This window comes from Chlorocebus sabaeus, chromosome X (assembly GCF_047675955.1).
Source record: "Chlorocebus sabaeus isolate Y175 chromosome X, mChlSab1.0.hap1, whole genome shotgun sequence".
Lineage (NCBI taxonomy): Eukaryota > Metazoa > Chordata > Mammalia > Primates > Cercopithecidae > Chlorocebus > Chlorocebus sabaeus.
This window is the reverse complement of record NC_132933.1, coordinates 51,200,253-51,215,420: the sequence shown is the minus strand read 5'-3', so window position 1 is coordinate 51,215,420 and position 15,168 is coordinate 51,200,253. Positions and strand designations below refer to the sequence as shown.

General features: G+C 40.8%; 3 protein-coding genes across 3 annotated transcripts in view; 1 reads left to right on the top strand and 2 right to left on the bottom strand.

Annotated features, from left to right (window-relative positions):
• The window catches only part of LOC103232374 (nuclear RNA export factor 2-like), a 323,480-nt gene that overhangs the window by 184,021 nt on the left and 124,291 nt on the right, over positions 1 to 15,168 (bottom strand).
• TCEAL6 (transcription elongation factor A like 6) lies at positions 6,954 to 8,962 on the bottom strand. The gene is given in 4 exon segments (XM_037988737.2): positions 6,954 to 7,290; positions 7,292 to 7,837; positions 8,196 to 8,268; positions 8,835 to 8,962. Coding segments are annotated over 2 exon segments (552 nt in total). The 5' UTR covers positions 7,814 to 7,837; positions 8,196 to 8,268; positions 8,835 to 8,962; the 3' UTR covers positions 6,954 to 7,260.
• The window catches only part of LOC103232377 (T-complex protein 11-like X-linked protein 2), a 107,668-nt gene continuing 101,566 nt past the window's right edge, over positions 9,067 to 15,168 (top strand). The window contains exon 1 of the mRNA XM_073013516.1: positions 9,067 to 9,236. The gene's annotated coding sequence lies outside the window, so the exon portion shown is untranslated. The remainder of the gene's footprint in view (positions 9,237 to 15,168) is intronic.

Here is a 15,168-nt window from a genome sequence, read left to right as displayed (position 1 = left end):
AGATGATCCATTTCTGTCTTAACTGGGGACCTCAGACCTACAGTATGCTGACTTAAAAATAACAGAATTTGTAAATTTGGAAAGGAGATTTTATTTTTTATAAAGAGTTACAGTCTTCAAGGTGGCCATTCTGACAGTCTGGGAAACATAGCCTCTGGCAGAACCTGGAAACAGGCACTTTGAGGGAGGAAGGGGTAAGACAGGAATTTATGCTGGATAGGTTGGCTAAGCATACATATTCAACAGGTTATAGGAGATATAAATATAATTCAGTGAGTCCTAATGCATGCCTATTGAATAAACATGTATGTTATATATGAACCCCGTTCATGTTGGGGTGGAAACTTAACATGTAAATGTATTACAATTAGTCTCTATAAGTCAAAAGGTAAAGCAGGGACATGAAGGCACTCAAGTTCTGGCCTCTGTAAACTGGCCCAGAACCAGTCCACGGTCAGTGGTCTTCCTAACAGGAGAAAGTTACTGAAATCAGTCTCTTGTCCAATTAAAGCTGTAGTTATGGCTTGTGAAACAGGGAGTCAGTTAGTCAGTGTCTGGTAGTGAGCTACAATTGTGTTAATATTGCTTATCTCAAGGTCAGTGCTTGTGTAGCTGTTAGACAAAAAGAAAAACTTTGTAGCAGTTAAAACATAGTTTATTCTTTAAGTCCAGGCATGCATGACTTAACCCTTACCTGCCATGGCCTTAGGTCCTGTTTATAAATTTGTATCTTATTGCCACAAAGAGTCCGTTCTATTAGCATTAATGATATATATTTTTACATTAATGGTGGTCAGTTGTTTTGTCTAAACTGTAAAAGGGAGGGGGTATAATGAGACTTGTCTGACCTAGCATCCTCTCACAGCCAGGAACTCAGTTTTTAAGGTTTCTCTGGAGTCCCCTTGGCCAAGAAGTGGTCTGTTCAGTCAATGGGGGAATTGAGATTTTATTTTTAGTTTACAAGTGCAAGAAACTAAATTTTGCCAGGAGGAATTAGCTTGGTAGTACCTTATTTTTTGTCAAGACCCCCAAATATGAACTCAGTTTAGCTGACAGCTTGATTTTAGCTTTGTGAGACCCTGATCAAGGAATTCAGTCGTGAATTCCAAAGTTCTGACCTATAGAACTGTCAGATAATAAGTAGGTATTGTTTTAAGCTGCTACATTTGAAGTGATATGTTACACAGTAACAGAATATTAATAAAAATTTTAGTACTGAAAGTAGTGAATGCCTAAATATATGAGAGTGGCTGGGGAACTGGCAGTTGATGGAGGCTGGGAGAATTTTGAGGAACATGATGATGTTTATCCAACTGTAAGTAAAAATATATACCTTAAAGATTCTGCTGGCGAGGGGCCGGTAGTATGCGAGGAGCAAGTTACTAGAAATTGGAGGGAAAATATCCTTATATTTAGTGGCATGAAAATTAGAGAAATAGTCTCCAACAGTTATGTGGAAAGCCGAACTTGCAAGTGATGCATTGGGACATTTAGCTGTGATGATTTCCAAGCAATGTTTTGAAGTGTAGTCTGGTTTCTTCCTGCTGCTTATAGCAAAAGGTGACGAGAGAGATATATTGAGAGAATAGCTGTTAAACAAAAAGGAACTAAAACTTGAGGACGGGGAAATATCCATCCTATCCAAATGGAAAAATACACAAAATTAAGAGATTCCTTCTGATAATATGACACAGAGAAAAAGCTGAGGATGTAGTTGTTACAGTCTTTCTCTGAAACGTTAGAAAAATAAGAAAGTCAGAGCACTTAGTCACACAAAGATCATTTTCAAGTGATTGAAAGTATGACTCAAATATGCTCTCAATCAAACTAGAGAGGCCGAGTCTAGAGGTCAGAGACAGAGAAATCAGAGATTCAAAGCTTAAGAAGGTTTCAATGTGCTGCTGCTGCCTTAAAGCTGGAGGGTACAATGTGGAAAGGAATGCACATAGCCTATAGGACCTAAAACCAGCCACACTCAGCTACCTCAGCAAGAGAAAAAAATAGAGAAAGATGATCTCAAAAATATCTATCAATGTGAATTTTCTTCAATGGAGTAAAACCTAGTGTAATTTATGCAAGACTCACCTCACAAGATTTTAAAGAAAATTATATCAGTATAAACACTGCCAACTCTAAATGAAAGTGATAGAGTACAACATGGGAGAAGGTTGTGAGATCCCCAAAATTCTCTTGATAAGAAATGATCTGATAAAACTGCTCAGCTGAGAACACATGCTGCATCTAATGAAAAAGGAAGGATTACTGAGATCGCAGAGCCAAGAGCTCAGAGCACAGACCTGACAGTCCAGAGGACACATCCAAGTGAACAGAGTGAAGCTGAGTGCCACAAAGGATTTTTCCAGGCCTTAAAACCTAACAAAGAAGTTTTTGAGCCAGTGATCTCTTTTTATCTTCCATTTTTTACCCGCTTATGTCTATAGCTGTTATCCTGTGCTTGTCACATCATCATAGGTTGGGAGTTTTATGGGCAAATAATTTGTCTCCTCAGTTTTACAGACCCACAGATGGGATGAAATGTCTTCAGGAGCTTTACTTAACGGATTATGCCCAAGATCCTCATCCACATCTGGTTTATATAATTTAGATGATGACATGTTTACTTTTGAGCTCATGCTGTAATGGGATGAGATTTTGGCGAATCTTGGGAGAAGTTGACTGTATTTTTACATTTGGTAGGGAAATAAATTTTGGGGACCTGAAGGCAGACTATGGTAGGCAGAATTCTAAGATGGTTTCCACAAGTTACCAGCCCACAGTGTATTATACATATCTTCCTCCAGTTACTCAATCCAATACTAATCTATGTGTTACTGTAAACAGATTTCACAGATATAATTAGGTTCCCAGATCAGTTGATCATAACATCCAGAGACAATCTGGGTGAGCCTAACCTAACCACATCATCCCTTTAGATGAGGGTCTAGAGTCAGAGACAGAAAAATCAGAGATTAGAAGCTTTAGAAAGAATCAATGTGCAGGTACACAGTGAAGATTGGAGGGGTTCACATCATAAGGAATGCAAATGGCCTCTAGGAGCTGAAAATGGCTTGGTTGACAGCCAGAAAAAAAAATTGGGGACCACATTCCTACAGTTGCAAGGAAGCAAATTCTGAAAGCAACATGAAAGAACTTGGACATAGATTTCCTCCCAGAACTTCCAATGAGAACTCAGTCTGGCTGAAATTTTGAATCCTCCTCAAGATATCTAGGACATCTAAAATCCTCCTCATCATTAATTGTCCAACTAATTCTCTTCAAGTACTTGACCAACCAATCTTTTAGTCATTGCTCATGAGGCAGGGTAGATTCATACCTCCAACCATTAAGGGTTCTGTACAAAATGGACAACCATATGATTCACCCAAAATCATACGTCAAATCCTAGGGTCTTTTTTCTACTATTCTGGGTTATCCCCGAGTGGGACTACAGTGAGGCAGCCATCCACTTGCACCTACTATCAATATACCAAGAAGATACAACCAGGAATTGATACATTGTTTCATATCTCTTTTTCTAACTGGTCACAAGGATGAAGAATTCACCAAGATGCCATATATGATATATGTTGGTTGAGAGAGAGGCAATGAGTCTGATCAAACTGCACATGAAATTTACTTGTGCCTTCTTGGTTTACTCTGGTCTGATCTTGTAAAGCCATTTGCAATAATGGTTGAAAGCTGGTGTCCACACAAAACTTTATTATTCAACAGAGTAGACAGCAACACGTTCATTAAGAGTAGCTTGTTAGTATGGAAAATTAATACTTCATGGTCAGGTGTTATGTCTCTACTGGGTTTGATAGCACGCCAGGAGCAGATTCTCAAATGTAGACTATTTGCCAAGAAAAGAGGGAATGATTTTGCTCAAAAAACCCTAGAGGCATATACTTGAATTCTACTATTGGGGCTTTCTAAAACTCCATGGAGCCTCTCTTTCTAGCATGGACACAATACAATTGGATCTGCAGGGTCATGAGGTTGAAGTATCAGAGAAGGTCACACTACAGTCTGGAACTACTGTAGATCTTTTTCTTGCTCTGGGTACCACTTAAAACTGGAAACCATATGGAGTCCAAGAACAAAATCAATATAATACATATTGTCTCTAAAATCTAAGGTCTTAATTCCTTCAAGCTAAGTGTAGTAAGATCATCTGCAGGTATGTACTTAACTGCTACCCATCTAGGGCAGTTTATCACCCATGATTTCCCACTCTGGCATTTCTTCTGTTCCTTTGTGAGGCTGTGCTCCTGTGGCATATACAGAACCCTCCACTGGGTTTTTTGTTTGTTTGTTTTGTTTTGTTTTGTTTTGTTTTAATGGCACGATCTCGGCTCACTGCAACCTCCACCTCCAGGGTTCAAACAATTCTCCTGCCTCAGTCTCCAAAGTAGCTGAGATTACAGGCACCCACCACCACGCCTAGCTAATTTTTTTTTCATAGTTTTAATAGAGACGGGGTTTCACCATGTTGGCCAAGCTGGTCTCAAACTCCTGACCTCAGGTGATCCACCCATCTCAGCCTTTGAAGGTGCTGGGATTACAGGCGTGAGTCACTTTGCCCAACCCTGGGTCTTTTTATAACACAGATTCCACAGTTGTTCAGTTTCACTTTGCAGTGCCTGTCTTCCAGGGACTGAGAAGTTTCACCCCTTACAGTGCGGGAGCTCTCCTTGGTGCTGCTGAATATGTGTTCTTTAGTAAGGGAAGCTTTTACTGTTAACTGTATATAGTGAACTAATATCTCTGCTGATATTCTGCTATATATAGTAGGTCCTATACAGCCTGTAAAGCCCATTACTCCTCAGTACTTTGGAGAGCGTAAGTAAACCCTGTTAGACAATTTATTTGTCCAAAGTTATTTAGGTAGACAGGGGCTAAACTTGGAGACTCAGTCATTATTATTTACATTTTTATTAAGTGTTTACTACTTGTCAGTTACTTGTGTTGGGCACTAGAAATACAAATATAAAATGGACATGCCATGTTTTGAGATGCAGAATCCAGTGCAGTCTTTCTCATTTTTTTTACTGTAGCCCACAGTCAGAAACTGATTTTCGTCATAACTCATGGTGCACACACATAAATACATACGTACATAACTGAAACAAAGTTCACAAAAAATATTCACTCTAGTTAGAATGCTATTTGATATTTGATATTTTCTGTTTGACTGTATTCAATTCTATTGTATCCTATTTCATTTTTTAAAAATTACCTATCTTGACCCATTGAATTGATTTCAAGATCTACTTCTCATGGGGGAAGGACAACTTCAATTTGAAAAACGTGGGCTTATTTAATAATCTGTGATGTGTGTCTTATATAGCACACATATTTATATTTTTAGGCACATATTTTATGTAAAGGTGGGAGTGGGGAACCTGAAGGGTCTCTTTGGTGCTTCTCAAACTTCAGTGTGCATAGGAATCTTCTTGGGATATTGTTAAAATGAAGATTCTAACTCAGTAGGTCTGAGGCAAGACCTGAGATTCTGCATTTCTAATTAGTTCCCCAGGTGATGATTATGCAGCTGGTTTATGGACCACAACATGTTCATTACAAAGGATTTAAAACTCAAATGTATTGATGGGTCTGCTGAACTGCTAAAGTGTTACCTGACAAGTTTCCTGAGAGTGAACTCAACAGAGAAAAGAGCATCTGCAGACAAGATATTAACCCATGAGAACAGCACAACCACTATCATGCAGTTATGTTTTCCTGGCCTAGCCTGCAATATCTGAGTTTTGTGAGGAGAATATTTATGTATGCAAAACAAACAAATCAGGAATACACACAAATGATCGTTTTGGCAAAAAAAAAAAAAAAAGAATTTGGAAGATATTAATGAGAGGCCCAAGCAGCACCAAGGTAATATCTATGTGTACCTGGTTACTATAACTATAAAGTGGAGAGAGGGCTTTACCCATTTCTATGGGGGTCATGAGTTGGTGGACATTGCTTACCAGTGATTCCAGAGAAAATGACAGGGTTTTGACACCATAAATCCTCTATCAGTAAAGGGTGCAGGACCTGGGAAAAAAGGCATAGTGCCCAGCAGACGTGGCAGTATCTAGGAGATAGTGGCATCTACTTCTTAGCTGCCTGGAAATATTCCTAGACATGGTGAGAACTCCCTCAGCCCTCCTCCAATGTGTCTGATTCCATTGACTTTCCTACCACTGTAGGGGAATAGTTTAGGAGCCATTTCTCCCCTGAGTACCTGGTGGGAACCAGGCCACAACATGGCTCACATCCTCAATACCTCATCTTATCCACCAGGTAGTCCTGTGAAGCAAGTATTATCCTTATTTTACAAATGACAAGATTGACTCTTACAGCAATAGATCTGTTAGAATTTCCAGGTTGATTCATTTAGTTTTTAGTCCCAGACATAATATGAATTTTACTTGTCATCTTATGTTCTGATAACAGGAATTATGTCTTCATTGCCTTTGTAAGTTCACCAAACAGTTCAATTTCTTATTATGTATTGTTTTCAGCTTTTATTTTTTAGTATGACAAATATAATCCATATGCTTTAGTAAAGAAAAGATAGAGATGAGTGAGCAAAGTAAAAGAGTCACACATTGGGGTGCCATAGCATGATAGAGGACCCAGGAACATGTGTGCGGACCCAGCACTCATGTTAGAGGACCCAGGAACATGATAGAGGACCCAGCAACAGTGCCCACTGACCTGGCTACACCTAGGGAAGACACAGGGATGTGCACAGCAGCAGAGGAATGTCATGGAGGTACATAAAAGAGGTGGTAGGACTCATTTTTGAACACAGGTGAGACCTATTCTTGGCTGCCCTTCAGGAATAACCATTGCCTACTTTTCAGTGTACACGCTTTAAAAGTTTTCTTTGTGCAGAAATGCATTATACAAACATTTACATTTTTATAAAAATTGCCTGATACTGTATATGCGGTTCTGCAAACTGTTCTTTATTTATTTATTTTTTACAATGTGTCATGAACATCTTTTCCATGCACATGGGTGAAAATCCTCTACTAAAATATAGAGCGCTGTAGTTGGGTCAAAAGGCTGCTGGTAACGAGATTGACATCTAAAGCAAAAATATCAGCTTAAGGTTAAAGCATTGGGCCTGGCAAATATCTACCAGGGAAAGCAGGATTGGCAATAATCTCATCAGAGAAGTCAGAGTGGAAGGCCAAAGGCATTAAAGGTATGGGATATCGTGTAAGCCTCTTTGGCCCCTACCTCCACCCCTCACTCCCCTGACACCCCGTTGTCCCCTTGGGGCGAATGGATCCTGTACATCTCTTTGCATCCAATGAAAACCACCCATTTTCTGTTTTTTCCTTAGCTCCTCCTGAGCCCTTGACACATCTCCACATTCTCTCATCATCTCCTCACTGCTCAGATGCCTTTCCTGTAAGTCCTCCTGAGAGTCCTTGGGGGAATCGTCTGTCCCCCTGTCCGTTTTTCTTTTTGCTTTCCGAGGCACATAATCTCCAGCCGGGCGCTTTTCGGCGGCCCGTGGCTGGCTCTCTGTCTTTGCCTGGGAGGCTGGCTTGTCCTCGCCTTGTGGCTTGCCCTCACCTTCGGACTTGCCCTGCTTTTCCTGGCTTCCCTCATCTTCCGGTTGTCCCTCATCACCTGGCTCTCCCTTATCCTCTCGCTTTCCCTTGCATTCTGTCTTCCCCTCCATGTCTGGCTTTTCTTCCTCCTCTGACTTTCCTTCATCATCAGGCTCTACTTCATCTTCTGGCTTTCCCTCGTTTTCCAGGTTTCCTTCATTTTTATTGTAGGGTTTTTCCATGTCGAGATTTCTCTTTTTCCTGTCCTGGGGGATGACAGTGAAGGGAAGAGGAGACAAAGAGGAGACACGGGAGACTGAGGGCCTGGGGTGGAATGCAGGTCTGAATAGTAATTGCATCTCACCCCTGGTGAGGGTTCCCCTAAGCTGGCCGGGCCTCCAAGAGGTCCTTCTGCCCGCCAGGTAGCCCATCACTCCTCCCACACACGTGAGCCAGTCATTCCCTGGCAGGCCTTGCCTCCTTCTCTGAACGGATTCAGCCTGGTAAGGTGTGTGTTCACGTGGGTGGGGGGATGGGCAGGGGTCCCAATTCGGCCTTGGCCGGGCCCTCCACACTCTCAACCCTTGTGGGCCCCCGTCCATGCAGCCCCCTGCTTTCACGGACCTGCGGGGATTCTGGACAGGTTGCTCCTCCTTTTCAGGCCTCTCAGAGCGCTGGGAACAACAGACGCGCAGACCTGCGGACAGACAGGAGACAGGGGCAGGGACTGCGCGCTCAGCGGGCTCACAGGGACTCGGTTCCCTTTCCTGAGTCCAGGCCCTTCTCATCCAGCGTTTTCCTCCCCTACCTCCCCCGCACCCCAACCGCCATTTCTTTCCAGGCCTCGGGCACCAAACCAGGATGCTTTCCAAACTGCGTTTGTCTCTTAGTGCCCTTCCCCCGGAGGCAACCTGTCTCAGCGCCACCCCGTTTTTGCGGAGGTCAGATGTTTACATGGGAGAGGATTGTGAGAGGGGGTTATTTCCAGAATATGTCTACGTTTCACTGTCGCACTGCGGGGTCGCTATCCCCCCCCCCCTTTCCAGCACTAAAATGGATGGAGGGCTCAGTGCAAGGGGGCGTCGAGAAGGTGGGCCAGGCTCGCTTCGGGGGTTCTCCCTTCCCTGCCCCCGCCCCGGCCCGCTCCGCATCCCCCTTCTCACCAATCTACAGGATCCCTTCTCCGCCCCCTCCCCAATCCTACTACCGGCTCCCTCCACCCCTGTCTCAGGGTCCGCCGGCAGCGCCTGCCTTCACACTGACCTGCGGGTACCCAGGACAGGCTTGTGCCTCCTCGGGCTCGCGGAAGCCCGCTCGCTGCTCCCCCGCCGCCTGGGCAGCTCAGACAGCTGATTCTGCGCGGGCGCCTGGACGGGACCGCAGGGCGGGCGGGCGGGCGCGGGGGCTGGTGCCCACGTAGGCGCCTGGTCACTCACGTGAGCACCGCGTCACCAGAGCTAGGCCACCACCACCCCCTTCCCGCCCACCTCACCATCCATCCCGAGGGACTGGGAAGTTGCGGAAGGTGGGAGAGTGTGTGTATAACAAAGGAATGGGAGCCATCAGGAAGAAGAGGAGGGGTGGCTTTCTGACCCCAGGTGCTTTACCTGACACAGCTCACAGCATCCTCACAGGGCATCTCTCTCTGATGTCCATTATCGCCAGGTGTGTCAGCTGATCAGAGAGGGTACTCGACTTTGCCAAGAGCGCTCAGCCCCAGAACTCCACAGCTCACTTTCAATACCGGCTTTGCCTGACTCCAGAGCCGGGGTAGTGGTGCCTGCCAGGAAGCTGAGCTGCCACCTTGAGTGGCGGTGTTCCTGGGGTTCTGTCCTGGGCCTCCTCTCTCCTCAGTCCTCAAGTTGTCTCTCCCTGTGTGATCTCATTCATTTCCAGAAAGCACCGATGACTCCCAGATCTACATCTCCAGGCTATTCCCTTCTCTGTGTCTCATATCAGTTTTTCCAGTTGTTTATTGGATATCACCGCCTCTGAGGGACACGGTGCGTCAAAGCCCTGTAACACAAATTGATTTCAAAAGCCCGTGTACCCCAAACTGATTTCACCAACTTCCTTCTTGTCATCTCCATTGGCCTTTCTCCACACTTGAAAGTTACCTTCCAACAGCTGACCAGTTTTCATAGAAAGAGAATGTCAGACAGCTAGAAAAGAAAGCATTCAAACGTTTTTAATATGAACTTCAGATCCACAAATTCATCACAGCCCTTGGTTCACAACATGCTCTTCTCACTGACTACTGCTCCTCCCCTCCCTTCCCCTCTCCTCTCCTCCCCACTGTTTACTTTCCTTCCATTATTTTTCCCTTTCACATTTGTGAAACCACCACTAAACTCAAGGAACTAGAAAACTGCTAATAACTGTTTACTTTCCTTCCATTGTCTCTCTCTTTCACATTTGTGAAACCACCACTGAACCCAAAGAACTAGAAAATTGCTAATATTCTTGTCACTACAGTGTCGTGTCATATATTTGGGTTTTGACAAGATGTTTATAACATGTTTTTGTTTGGATCTCTTTCAGATTATCCTGTTTGGAGTGTATTGAACTTTTTGGGTACATAGACTAGTGTCTTTCCTCAAGTTTGAGTAATTTGCAATCATTCTTCCTTTGAAAATTATTTCTGCCCTATTCTATTTCTCTTCTTGTTGAACACCCATCATGCATAGGTGTGCTCTCTTCATTTTTCACATTATTTTTATTTTTCTGCTCCTCAAACTGAATAATCTCAATTGACCTATTTTAAGTTCACTGATTCTTTTGCCTGCTCAAAACTACCGTTGTACCCCTGTAGTGAATTATAGTTATTGTACTTTTCAAATACAGAATTTCTATTTATTTTATAATTTCTACATCTCTTTTTATTTTTACATCTTTGCTGATATTCTGTATATGCTGAGACATTCTTCTCTTTTTCTTCAGTCCTTTGTTTATGATTTCCTTTAGTTCTTTGAGCATATATAAGACAGTTGATTAAAAATATTTTCTTGTTATTCTAATACATGGACTTCTTCATGATAGTATCTAATTATTTCTTTCCTGTGTATGGGCTATGCTTTCTTATTTCCTTATATGCCTCACAAAGTTTTGTTTAAATCTGTGTATTTTGATTCTAATATGTTAACTCTGGAAATTAGATTCTCCCTCTTCCTTGGGTTTTGTTGTTGCTCTCTTGTGGGTTATTGTTTACTTATTTAGTGACTTTTTAAACCATTTTAGCAAATTATGTACTCTTTGTCTTGTGTGGCCACTAAAGTCTGTGTTTTATTGCTTATTAATCAGCTGGTGTGTGGATGCTGTTACTTTAAGTGCCTAAAGTCAACAAAAGAAAATTGATGAATAAAAAAATACTTTCTTGGCCTGGCGCCGTGGCTCACGCCTGTAATCCCAGCACTTTGGGAGGCCGAGGCAAGTGGATCACCTGAGCTCAGGAGTTCAAGACCACCCAGGGCAACATGGTGAAACCCCGTCTCTACTAAAAATACAAAAAAATTAACCAGGTGTGGTGGCGCATGCCTCTAGTCCCAGCTACTTGGGAGGCTGAGGCAGGAGAATCACTTAAGCCCCAGAGGCAAAGATCGCAGTGAGCCAAGATCGCGCCACTGTACTACAGCTTGGGCTACAGAATGAGGCTCCATCTCAAAAAAAAAAAAAAAAAAAAAAAATCTTTCCCAGTCTTTGCAAATGAACTCTGAGTTGGAGTACTTTTTTAATGCTTTACATTTTCCTTATGCAGAGCCTGAAGCTTCACCTAAGTTGAATGCTTGCATTTTCTCTGGTCTTTTCTGAATATGTGTCCCACCCTCAGCATACACATGGTCTTCTTGATTTTCCAGTATATATAAAAGTTTTTTTTTAAATGCTTGTTCTTCCACATATCTTGTTTCCCAAACTCTTCCTTCTCAGGCTTCTCGGTCTGTCCATTGCTTGTTCTGAGTGTTGTCCTTTGCTCCAGACTTCTTTGGCCAACACCTGTGATTTTAAATGCTTCTGGCAAAAGCCAACTGGAGAGCCAATGCAGCCCAAGCCCTGGGAGTCCTCCCAGTCTGGTGTAATGAAGGAAGCCTTAGTGATGAAAGTGCTGCCAGGCAGGCTGATCGCCATACCACACTTCTTTGAGAATACGGTCCAAATTCCTTCCACTGGTACTAGCTATCTAAACCAGGATAGTGAGCTGTCATCAACAGATCAATGCCGATCTGGGGCATAGAGAATGGTAGATAGGCAATTGAAAATTTTTTTCTTACCACAAATTGGCAGCGTTTATTCTTCACCACGTTTCCCTCTCATTGTTATAATTTTTTGACTGGATTCCAGAGTTCTGAGAAAGTTGATGGTAACAGTTTTTGCCAGCTCACTAATTGCTCATTATGGAGTTCCATAGTTCCATACGCTACCATTTTTAATGATGTTACTTGCATTTCTATTTCTTTTTAAGTCAATTGGGTAGGCTGTGTCTTTTTTGGAATTTGTCCCGTTCATCTACCTTGTCTCATTTTTTTGTCATGTAGTTGTTAATAGTATTACCTTATAATCTTTTTTTATATCTGTAGAGTTGCTAATGATGACCCCTTTTTTATTCCTGATTTTAATAGTTTCAGTCTTCGTCATTTTTTTTTCTTGGTGAGTGTCACTAAAGTTTTGTCAGGTTTTTTTTAATCTATATTTTCAAAGAACAAACTTTTAGTTTCGTTGATATTCTATTATGTAATTCATTTATTTCCACTGTAGTGATTACTATTCCCTTCCTTCTGATTTCTTTGATTTAAGTTGCTCTTCTTTCTGTTGCTTTTTAAGATGGAAGTTTACTGATATGGGATTTTTATTTTTTCAAAGTAGACATTTACAGTTACAGATTTCCATCTAAATACTGCTTACCTATATCCGATAACTTTTTGTGTGTGTGTGTGTTTTTAAGTATTTTTCAATTTCTCTCATGATTCCTTCAGGTTGAAGTATATTGTTTGATTTCCACATATTTGCAGGATTTTTGAATTTCCTTATGTTGTTGATTACAAATTTAATTTCATTATGATCAGGGAATATTATTTTTATAATTTCAATACTTTTAAGTGTATATAGGATTTTATTATTTGTTATGTAGTCTTTCCAGGAGAATGTTCCATGGGTGCTTGACAAGAATGTGTATGCTTATGCTGTTTGGAGTGTTCTTTACATGTCTGTTATTCCAGTTGGTTTTGTAGTTTTGTTTAAGTCTTCTATTTCCTTGTTGATATTCTTATTTGTTTCTTTTATTTTTGAATGTGTGGTTTTGAAGTCTCCAATTACGATTGTTAAATTGTCTTCATTTTCTTCTAATTTTTTCCTTCTATTTTGTAAGTTTTTGCTTTATGTATTTTGGAAATCTGTTTTATGTTCATATATGTTTATAATTTTTGTATAGTCCTGATGGATCAGACTTGTTATATAACACATTTTTATTCTATGATAACATTTTTTGTCTTAATGTCTTTTTCATCTGGCTCTTTTGGCTATTCTTTGCATATTATATATTTTCCATCCTTTCACATCAATTTTATTTGCTTATTTAAATATATTCTCTTTTAGATAGTATATAGTTGGATCATGCTTTTTTTTTTTAACCATTCTGCTACTTTCTGCCTTTTGAATGAAATGCTTAATCAACTTATATTTAATGCAATAATGAATAAGGTAATATTTACATCTGCTGTTTTGTTATTTGTTTTCTATTTGTTGTGTATTTTTGTTCCTCTATTTCTGCACTATTGAATTACTTTTAAAAGGATATTTTTGGCGTACCATTTTAATTCTCCTTTTTCTTGTACAATGTTTTTGAATAATTTTCTTAGTGTAGTTGGCCTAGGGATTATAATTAGTGTATTAATTTAAAACAACTGAATTTGTATCAATTCTAACTTAATTTTATTGGGATGCAAAACTTTATCTCCATTTCCTCTTTCCTCCTTTGTGATCTAGGAGGAGTGTCATAGAAATTACATCTTAGCCATTATATCTGTTTTGTATTTATTGTTTTATAAAGTTTTCTTTCTAATCTAATAAGAGAAAAATGAGTTACAGACAAATATACGTTTATAACTATTTGTATTAATTTCCTATTGTTGCTGTAACAATTACCACAAACTTAGTGGCTTTAAATAGGAAAAACTTATTCCCTTACAATGCTAGAAGTAAGAAATTAAAATGCCTTCATGGGGTTTTGACCAGAGTCAGCAGATATCCACTTCTTTGTTTTTTTCAACTTCTGGAGCTGAATTTCTCGTAGTCCTTGGCTTATGTCCCTTTCATTCATCTTTTTTTTTTTATTATTATACTTTAAGTTCTAGGGTACATGTGGATAATGTGCAGGTTTGTTACATATGTATACTTGTGCCATGTTGGTGTGCTGCACACATCAACTCGTCAGCACCCATCAACTCGTCATTTACATCAGGTATAACTCCCAATGCAATCCCTCCCCCCTCCCCCCTCCCCGTGATAGGCCCCGGTGTGTGATGTTCCCCTTCCCGATTCCAAGTGATCTCATTGTTCAGTTCCCACCTATGACTGAAAACATGCGGTGTTTGGTTTTCTGTTCTTGCGATAGTTTGCTCAGAATGATGGTTTCCAGCTGCATCCATGTCCCTACAAAGGACACAAACTCATCCTTTTTTATGGCTGCATAGTATTCCATGGTGTATATGTGCCACATTTTCTTAATCCAGTCTGTCACTGATGGACATTTGGGTTGATTCCAAGTCTTTGCTATTGTGAATAGTGCCGCAATAAACATACGTGTGTATGTGTCTTTATAGCAGCATGATTTGTAATCCTTTGGGTATACACCCAGTAATGGGATGGCTGGGTCATATGGTACATCTAGTTCTAGATCCTTGAGGAATCGCCATACTGTTTTCCACAATGGTTGAACTAGTTTACAATCCCACCAACAGTGTAAAAGTGTTCCTATTTCTCCACATGCTCTCCAGCACCTGTTGTTTCCTGACTTTTTAATGATCGCCATTCTAACTGGTGTGAGATGGTATCTCATTGTGGTTTTGATTTGCATTTCTCTGATGGCCGGTCATGATGAGCATTTTTTCATGTGTCTGTTGGCTGTGTGAATGTCTTCTTTTGAGAAGCGTCTGTTCATATCCTTTGCCCACTTTTTGATGGGGTTGTTTGTTTTATTCTTGTAAATTTGTTTGAGTTCTTTGTAGGTTCTGGATATTAGTCCTTTGTCAGATGAATAGATTGCAAAAATTTTCTCCCATTCTGTAGGTTGCCTGTTCACTCTGATGGTAATTTCTTTTGCTGTGCAGAAGCTCTTTAGTTTCATGAGATCCCATTTGTCAATTTTGGCTTTTGTTGCCGTTGCTTTTGGTGTTTTAGACATGAAGTCTTTGCCCATGCCTATGTCCTGAATGGTACTACCTAGGTTTTCCTCTAGGGTTTTTATGGTATTAGGTCTAACATTTAAGTCTCTAATCCATCTTGAATTAATTTTCATATAAGGAGTAAGGAAAGGATCCAGTTTCAGCTTTCTACTTATGGCTAGCCACTTTTCCCAGCACCATTTATTAAATAGGGAATCCTTTCC